A 10,032-nucleotide genomic window follows, 5' to 3' on the forward strand; every position below is an offset into this window, starting at 1 on the left:
ACACTGGAGACAACCAGGAGACACTGGAGACAACCAAGAGACACTGGAGACAACCAGGAGACACTGGAGACAACCAGGAGACAACCAGGAGACACTGGAGACAACCAGGAGACAAATACAATCCGGAGACACTGGAGACAAACACAAAGGACAGTTAACCTGCTGGACAAGTTCTTGATGCTGTACGTTCTGTTTTTCCTGTTTACACCTGAATGTCCTGTTTTAGTTATCGAGTCGTTCCAAATAAAACAAGAAAAATCTGATTCAGTTTTTCACTTTGTGTAAAATGAGCTAGAGAAAAACTGGATATATGAACCATGAAGAAGCAAATCTCTGCTGTTTCCTAACATCTAAAACACCTGCAGACCTAATTATTTTTCTACCATTAATCTATCAAGTGCAATTTCAACAATTCATGTCTTAAACTGAAACAAAAAGGTTAATAGTTTGTTCAATTAGACCCATCGCCCTGAGGTATGCTCCCATTTGATGACTCTTCATCCAAACCTTTGAGTTTTAAAGGCACAGCCCTCTTCTACGTGCTGGTAGTGATTTACATACAGATGGAGTGTGCCCACTGGAATCCTGCTGTCTTTGTGTTTTCCACAGCGTCCTTTACCTGCACAGGTAATCATGGAGCWGCAGGTTATTGGAGCCTGACTTTTCATCAAAAGGCAGGTTTTAGGTCCTACCTGTGAATGGACTGCATTCAGACTGAGAGGGGTCATAATCCATCTGTTGTAGTGACACAGCTGGTCCCTGAAGAACAGGAGCATTCAAAGTTTCTGGTTACAACATAAAAGAAAAAAWATATATATGGAACTAAATTTGGCGTGGCAGTAGTAGTCACCCTCGAAGTACACTTTGAGCACTAATGGGTCTTGTTCCCCAMTATTCTGTGTTTTCCTGGTACCCATGTTCCCTGATACCTACGTATCCCATATCCGTGTTTTCTCAGTATCTTCATTCCTTGGTGCCCAAGTTTTCCTGTTACCGATGTTTCCTAGTACCCGTGTTTTCTTGGTACCCATGTTCAGTGATACCTATGTTTCCCGTACCTGTTTTCCCAGTATCTTCATTCCCTGGTACTCAAGCTTTCCTGGTACCAGTGTTCTGTGGTACCCAGGTTTTCCCTGTACCTGTGTTCCCTGGTACCCAGTGTTCCTGGTGTACACGTTCTCCCTGTATCCAAGTTTTCTTGGTACCCATGTTCCCCTGTACCTATGTTACGTGGTACCTATATTCCCTGGAAGCCATGTTCCCTGGTACCTATGTTCCCTGGAACCCATGTTCCCTGGTATCCATGTTACCTGGTACCTATATTCCCTGGAACCCATGTTACCTGGTACCCATGTTACCTGGTACCCATGTTCCCTGGAATCCATGTCACCTGGTACCTTTGTTCCCTGGAACCCATGTTCCCTGGTATCCATGTCACCTGGTACCTTTGTTCCCTGGAACCCAAGTTACCCGGTACATACATGTTCCCTGGAATCCATGTTCCCCTGTACCTATGTTCCCTGGAACCCATGTTCCCTGGTACCTATGTTCCCAGGTATCTATGTTCCCTGGCACCCATGTTCCCTGGTACCTATGTTCCCTGGCACCCATGTTCCCTGGTACCTATGTTCCCTGGTACCTATGTTCCCTGGAATCCATGTTCCCTGGTACCTGTTCCTTGGAATCCATGTTCCCTGGTACCTATGTTCCCTGGAACCCATGTTCACTGGTACCCATGTTCCCTGGAACCCATGTTCCCTGGTACCCATGTTCCCTGGAAGCCATGTTCCCTGGTACCTATGTTCCCTGGTACCTGTTCCTTGGAACCCATGTTCCCTGGTACCTTTTCCCTGGAATCCATGTTCCCTGGTACCCATGTTCCCTGGAACCCATGTTCCCTGGTACCTATGTTCCCTCGTACCCATGTTCCCTGGTACCCATGTTCCCTGGAATCCATGTCACCTGGTACCCATGTTCCCTGGTACCTATGTTCCCTGGAACCCATGCTCCCTGGTACCCATGTTCCCTGGTACCCATGTTTCCTGGTACCCATCTTCCCTGGAACCCAAGTTACCCGGTACATACATGTTCCCTGGAACCCATGTTACCCGGTACCTATGTTCCCTGGAACCCATGTTACCCGGTACCTATGTTCCCTGGAACCCATGTTACCCGGTACCTATGTTCCCTGGAACCTATGTTCCCTGGTACCCATGTTCCCTGGTACCCATGTTCCCTGGAATCTATGTTCCCTGGAATCTATGTTCCCTGGTACCCACGTTCCCTGGAATCCATGTTCCCTGGTACCTATGTTCCCTAGAACCCATGTTCCCACATATGTTCCCTGGAACCCATGTTTCCCAGTACGTCTGTATTCCCTGGTAACTATATGTAACCTTTAGTATTTTTGGTAATACTTGTGTCTTGTGTGAGATTTTGCTTTGGCATTAGCATGAAAAATACTTCAAAAGTCTTCAAATGCGTTAGTCAACAATTATTGCACTCCTTTGTAATATGAATATTGTGCACACTGATATTGTGATGATGWTATATTGTGCAGCCCTGGTACCAGGGAACAAATGCCACAGTTTTCTAGCTGAGGATTAAATATTTTAAGAAAATGAWTTTTCCAAACTTTAAAAAAATAAGGTAAAAAGACATTTTGGACATCAAACACATTTTATTTGAAATTAATGCCATTTAATCCAACATAGTTAGTGAACATGCAAAGTTTAAATACTCACTGTAGGTTTTTACCAAGACTTTTATTTTGAAATTTTCAGATATTTTAACATTTAGGTAATAAATTAACAAAACTCAAGCGTTACTGAAAACACCGCCCACGATGAGTAAACACGTTTAACAAAGCTTAAAATACATAAGATTCATAAATCAGCAGTGATTGTTTTAAAACCGTCTGAAAATATAGATTTTTAAAAAAACAAACAAAATCAGACACCGTAATWAAAAAAGCATATTTAACTAATGTTCAAACATTTCTCTCATTTAAAGGTACAGTGTGTAGAATTTTCTACAGATAAATTAGTGCTACAAACTATGAGCCACTTTAGCCCTGAAATATTTCATATTCAGCTGTGTTCCTGCTCATAAAAGCAACAGTGACGGACTTGTACACCTGGTTGAAGGAAGTGTTTTACAGAATATAACAGCAGTTTAAGACGGTTTGAAGGTTTAGTGTTTTAATTAAAACAGAAATACTACACAAAGCACCTTTAAATTCATTTCTTTCTTGTAACAGTGCACTAATTATTAAAAGCACATTAAAATTAAAKGTCAAAAATTGCACAAACCATTATGAAAACAAAGCAAAAGTAAACACGACATATCCAAAGGGGGTACGTTTCAGAAATATTCCAGTAAATGAGTCAGGTTTTCTGTAACAGTGTCGACTCTTCAGGTGCTGAGCATCAGAAAAGCCTTAAAAAGCGATAAAACCAACAGAAAATTTCAAATAAAAACTTTTCTTGTGGGCCTGAGTGGTGGAGGTAGACGTGCCAGAACCGTGGTTCAAATCCAGCGTAGGCGAGAAGAGATTCATCGACCGTTTATTAACCATAAATACTAGAATTACTGTTTATTTCAGTAGCATAAATATGGCTTACCTGGGGCTCAGTCTGTAACCTCAGCCTGAACCATCAAAGTGTTATTTTACCGTGGTTAAACCTGTATGACGACAGTCTGATGAAAGTGAATACGAGGCTACAGCCAGCTGTCAGCGGCTCGTAACGGCTAAAATTCACAACTTTTTCTTTGTTTAATCTGAAAGACAAAAAATGTGCGGAGAGCAGGTTTCCAAAGATTAGAGGAGATGAATTTGTCCAATTTAAATCAAGAAGAGTCCAAACAGATCTACTGATGGTTAAAATGTCTACAGAAATGGACCATTTTGTAGTTTTCTGCGTGCAAGGCATTGTGGGAAACAAAAATCAAAACAAACGCATATCGCTATTAAATTTGATAAATATGACCGTAATTTTTTTATTATGGCAAACACAGGATGACATGTTGGACAACAGGACTTTTTACAAYCGAGGGGTCTATATTAGAAAGTGTTATATTAAATTTTTATTTTTTATTTTGCAACTTGAGACAACTTTTAACATGACTTTGATTTATACGATTTGATGCAGTTACCAATAAAATATACTGTAAAGTTCTGTAGGAGTTCTCATAAAATTACCATTTTATTCTGATAATATTCTGATTTATTCTCAAATTATTTTGACTTTGTTCTCATATGACTTATTTTCAAAATATTACAACTTTATTTTTGTAATATTAAGACTTTATTCTTGTAATAAGAAATATAATTCTTGTAGTCTGGCTCCAATCCTCTGTTGTAAAACTCTGACCAAGAACAACACTTCTAACCGTTTAGTCTTTTTTATAATTAAKACAGAACTACTTAAAGACTCAATTTTGATTAGTTTTCAAATACCTAAAAACAAACACTGAGAACATAAATAATAGAAAAAGATCTGATTGTGCTTTTTGATTCCACAGAGCTAAAGTTTGATTGTAAAAAAGCAGCCGAACATATTTTTATTTTCACCTCAGAGGTTTAACTGTCTTTTTGGAGAGAAGCAGGACGAACCTGAAGAACCTGAAGAGTTACCACAATGATGTTTTTTCTTTTGGAAAACAAATTCTCTTTAACTGCTGTCATTTAGTTGAAAGACTGTCTAATTCTGCAGCTTTCTGTACTTTGTTCTATGTTTTTATAATGTCAGCTGATCAGAACGCCCCTCGGTGAGAAAACTCCTGACTGAAGGTCATCAGTTCAGGAAAACCCACGGAGAACAACAACACGCCTGTGTCTCATTAGTTAAATAAAAACATCTCGGCCCACTATGTTCGGCTACATTTCATTTGTAAGAAAAAAAAAGAGTTGAGAAGAAGAAAAAACAGCTAAAAACAAATTTGTAAGAAAAGAAGACAGCACAATGTTTCTCTGGATTTGTGTAGTTGTGTTTAACTTTGCCGGTTCTTCCTCAGATATRGTTTTTTTAAAGTCCGGTTTTCATCCCTGATCAGATACTGAAGATGCAATAATGTAAGATTATTTTTTCTAAATCGTAGTTCTCCACGTTTGACGGCACGTTTAGTTACAGACTGGCCTTAAAGGTCGAAATGGTTTTAGTTTGTCACGTTACGTTTAATGTCTGCTTCTACTCCTAAGTGTTTATGGCTAACCCTTTGAAAAACAAGTGATAAACTTTTCCGCAAAACAAAAAGACACAATGTTCTTACTTTTCTACTTTTCTGGACAAATGAGACAACAAAAAAATTAAGTATAAAACTATTATTTTTAAAAATCCTGTTCTTCAATAAGCAACACCAAACAGAATCCACTTTAAGGAAAATTTAAAAAACAGCATTGATCCTTAAGGTAGTATCTCACTGGGCTGCCACTGATCCGGACTGGTTGGTAACTACYTGCAGTTTGTAAAACTGCAGTCTGGGACGTGCACATGACTTTGTTCCTGACATTGTACCCGTCTCAGCATCCGTCCTAATTTAATCTACTGGAGAACATCTTAGAAATGAAGATTGACCAATTGGAACTGGTCAGGTGGCAGCGGCATCAGAGCCCCCCTGCTCTGAGACACTATAGGTCCTCCTGGGTGACCCCTGTGTGATTTCTGGGTCTGCCTCAGGGTATCCTCCCAGTGGAACATGTGRTGGGTTATCTTTGTAAAGAGAACTGGTACAGTGCTGTGTGAATGGCTAACATAGACCATGGAACTGAGAGCTTTCCATTCAGACAGCTGACAGATCGGACCAATGCCTTTCTTACTTTGGACAAAATCCCAAAGCATTGATCCATTTTCCTTTCCATCCAACCATCACTTGTGCACATGAGTCTAAAAGACCTAAACTCAGTTTGAGGCAGAGGCCTTCATTATCTGATTGAGAGCCATGGCCTTGGATTTAGAGGAGCCAACTCTCAACAACACACAACCTGGACCAATCGCTGGTGTGGTTTTAAGACCTGGACCTTTGAAGTTGTGGCTATGGATGTGACCATTTTAAGAGAAAACATTTTCAAATGTTTCAAACATCTCGAAAGTTTCCAGATGTCGTGGCGACTCGTTCGAGAATGCCGTTCACCAACTGGTCGCCAATGGTTGCAGCCCAGTGAGATGTTTTGAGAAACGGGCAGAAAATATGTGGACTGAGTAAAATAAATCGATGGGTGTCTGTTTTGTAAAAGTGACTCAATGTTAAGGAATTGTGAACAACAGCTGCCTTGTTACAGTTTAGGTTTTAATACATAAAGTCACAAATATTTTTAAGGTTTTTCCAAAAAGTGCAATTTTCTGAGTTATGATACACGGATGACCTAAAGCACCTTTACCTTTAGATTCACGGCAATGAAACGTCTGATTTCGTGTTTTTTTTTGTTTGTTTTTTTTTTTTTTTTGGTGTTTCTTTAATTCAGACAAATTCTAAACATTTTTTTCAATGTATGAATGAAAATATTTAAAATGCAGTTCATGTAAATATATTTAGACAGGTGGAAGCTCAGTGACAGCAGATGCATATGGCTTTCAGGGTTAAGCATTAATATGTGCATATATTTAAAAGTAGTTTGGACTGGGGGTGTACATATCAATCCAAGTATCCATGATACCAAGATGATTATCAGTATCATATCAATACAATACTTTTGTTCACATTACTCACTTTATTTTCACAAATAAAATGAATAAGTTTGAACACTTTCTTTGTCATTCCTGCAGGCAACGGAAGTTTTTTTTTGTTGTTGTTCACATTATTTGTTATATTGTTGATGTTTTATTTTGCACTAGTAAAGGGTAAAATGGTAAATATTTTATTTTCATACTGTTACATTGGTTTTTATTGTTGTCTAAAATCTTTGTCCTGTGTTTTATAGCAAAAAATTACAAAATTATTCAACAAATATGATACGTTTCAGCGATACTATCGACGTATTTACTTGGTATTGAATCGATACTAAAGATCCTATCGTCCACCCCTAGTTTGGACCCAAAAGAATTAWGCTTGAGTAAAACCAACATCAGTTTTAAATTTGTTCTTCCATGCTGGTAAAAAGATCTCAGGTGGAAAAGAAACGATGCTGTGAAGTTGGAAAATGATGCTGATAAACCTCACAAACTAAAAGTAAAGTTTGATTGTCAGCCATTGGTGTCGTTGGACAAAGTGTCGTTTTATAAAAAAGTCACGCAGATTGGAGACAGAGCTGCATCAGTTTGGACATGTTTGTAAAGACTGGATGGACGACGGAGACGTCAGGACYTCTAAAATGGAATGGGCTTTATCGACTGCTGTGTTTTACACCTTTGTTGCATATTTTAACACTTGTTAGTGGGCGTTTCTTCTCACAAATAAAACAATAATTTCCAGCCCTTTAGTGGAGAAAAACACTGACAAACAGTTGTGTTTCAGAGAGTTTACTGAAGCTGATTCTGAAACGTGACGTTTAAAGATTGTAAATACGTTTGGAGATTTGTCTTGAACTCGACCAAAGTTTGATCATTTAGACCTGAGATGTGACCAGAAGCTGCTGATGTTCACTTTGTGGGATTCAGTTTGTGCTGATGACAGTCTTAGGTTTTTAACACGGGACTCTGAGTAAAAAATAATAAATAAAGCTTTTAGATGAACAGTTTCTTTTTTAACGCTTAGCAAATTTTAATGATGGTCTTGACAGCGAAGCAGATTACACTTCAAMTTGATGAGTATTAAAAAAAAAGGTTTGTTCTTTTCTAACTTACTAATTTCCCTGACGTTTCAAACTTGTGAAATTTGCATTTAGCTTCCATCTCCATAACAAAAGGTGAAAAGTGGTTTTATTTGTGTAAAARACTGAGACCATGAGCCAAATTCAACTTATACATGTTTTATAAGAACAAAGGATGGAAAACCTGTCGTATGGAGAGAAATACACTTCGGTCCTGTGGGCTTGTTTCCTGTGTTGACTGTGGGGAAAGAGAACAAGTTTTAATGCTGTGATGGATYAATACACTTTTCTTGTTTGAAAGAAAAAACTGTTCACTTTGAACTGTTTACAGTTATTATTATTATTATGGACAAAGATAGGTTTCTGTCCAATTTGGAAAAATATTAAAGAATCTATTTTTTAATCAAAAATATTATTTGAACACAATTTTTAATTTTGGGTTTTTATTTAATTTGGACACTTCTGCTGTAAAAACATTTTGTGAAGCCAATTTTTCAAAAATCATCTATTTTTATGTGTTCAGCTTGCAAAACTGTTTTAATTTTTATTTTTCTTAGCTGCACACATTAGCTTCTCTTTGTTCTAAATGAGAGCTTATTGTCAACTACAGTAGTTTAAATCTCTAAATATTTTTAAACAGTGACAGCTGCTTTAGAATGCTATAATTATTATTAATAAGGTACATTTTAAAGGCTGTTTACTTAAATATGGCTTGRCTAAAACTTTAATTATTAAAAAGTAGTTACACATCAATGGATGCTGAGTTTATTTCACTGGAACAMTGGAGTCATATCATCAAGGTTAGAGCTCATTTCAAATATGTGCGTTATATTAGCATGCTAACATTTTGATAGCATTATTAGTTGCCAAGTTAGATGAGGTCAGTGGTGGGCACAGCTAACTAAAAAGCTAGCTTTGCTAACTCATAACCCGCTAACTAAAAGAATATTCTTGCAAATGCTAAGCATGTCAAAAAATGAGTGAAAGTTAATGCTAAACAAATAAAAATTAGCAGAAGCTAACGCTAACAGCTAATCGTTAACCACTACGATAACTGTCTCTTAGTGTCACTCGTCTTTGTCTCCTTTGAGTTGAAGACACAAACCTGTTGATATTAGCTTCTTTGTTAGCTGTTAGCGGACTTAGAGCTGGCAAAACCCAATTTAAGCTAATTGGTCTGCTAATGGTTTTAAAGTTTTAACAAAGAAAGCATAGTTCTGAGCTGAAATCACATTTTTGATGTTATATTAAATTTAGAAACTAAATTTTTCCAACAAGCAAACATGACATAAACACAAAGAGTTTGAATGCTTAAAATCTAGTGAAAAGCCCAAAACAAATGTGGACGATGATGAATGGCTTCTTCGACTAAAATCACATTTTAGGGATGAAGAAAATCATGCAGAGGACATTCAAAACCCACATTAAGAGCAGTGGTTTCCTTTCAGCTGTGCAGACAAATGAGATCAGAGATATGCAGCTGTTTGAAAGTGATGAACCAGCAAATGAGACGGTTAGCATATTTTCTTAAAAAATAAATAATAAGTGCCAGAGACAACCAGCTATGGCTAACTTCTTTTTTTTAAGAGAAATGTGGTAGTAGAAGCCCACCCTTCATCGTGTACCGAAAAGCAAAAAGGCAACAGAGGACAGAGCCATGGTGGGGGGCAGTGTGTGTGTGTGTGTGTCTGTGTTTGATTTAAGGTGGAATAAATGACATTAGTTAATGCTAGTTACACGTTGGTGGAGATTTTGTACTTGGGAGACATGTTATTATGGAACCAGATGAAACTAAAAATGACGCCCATGGTTTTGGGTATACGTTCATCGTAGGCGAACGTCATGGCCTCGTGCAGCGGGACTTTCACCACCTCGATGAACTCCCCCTCGTGTGGCTCCCCTCCGCCCGCGCTCACGCAGTTGTCGTCGGACACTTCGGCGTAAAACATGGTCTGCTTGGAGCCCGTTACACCCACGCCCGATCTGTAGACGAAATAAAATAAAAAGCTTCTTTACAAGACATACATGTAGCTTTAACAGGATCTCAGACTACTTTCACATGATGGTCTGGATATATTATTTCTCTAATCTACTAAAGGTTGTTATTAAGAGTTAGCTCATGAGCTAATATTATTAGAGTTAGCTCACGAGCTAATATTATTAGAGTTAGCTCACGAGCTAATATTATTAGAGTTAGCTCATGAGCTAATATTATTAGAGTTAGCTCACGAGCTAATATTATTAGAGTTAGCTCACGAGCTAATATTATTAGAGTTAGCTCATGA

The 10,032-nt window shown here is 38.0% G+C and overlaps 1 protein-coding gene across 1 annotated transcript in view; it reads right to left on the reverse strand.

Annotated features, from left to right (window-relative positions):
- Nucleotides 1–9,310: 9,310 nt before the first annotated feature.
- Nucleotides 9,311–10,032, reverse strand: part of nudt14 (nudix (nucleoside diphosphate linked moiety X)-type motif 14) — a 23,583-nt gene continuing 22,861 nt past the window's right edge. Inside the window, exon 5 of the mRNA XM_014015401.1 lies at nt 9,311–9,730. Coding sequence (XP_013870855.1) covers nt 9,481–9,730 — 250 coding nt within the window. The 3' untranslated portion in view covers nt 9,311–9,480. The remainder of the gene's footprint in view (nt 9,731–10,032) is intronic.

Source organism: Austrofundulus limnaeus, unplaced genomic scaffold (assembly GCF_001266775.1).
Source record: "Austrofundulus limnaeus strain Quisiro unplaced genomic scaffold, Austrofundulus_limnaeus-1.0 Scaffold129, whole genome shotgun sequence".
NCBI classification, from domain to species: domain Eukaryota; kingdom Metazoa; phylum Chordata; class Actinopteri; order Cyprinodontiformes; family Rivulidae; genus Austrofundulus; species Austrofundulus limnaeus.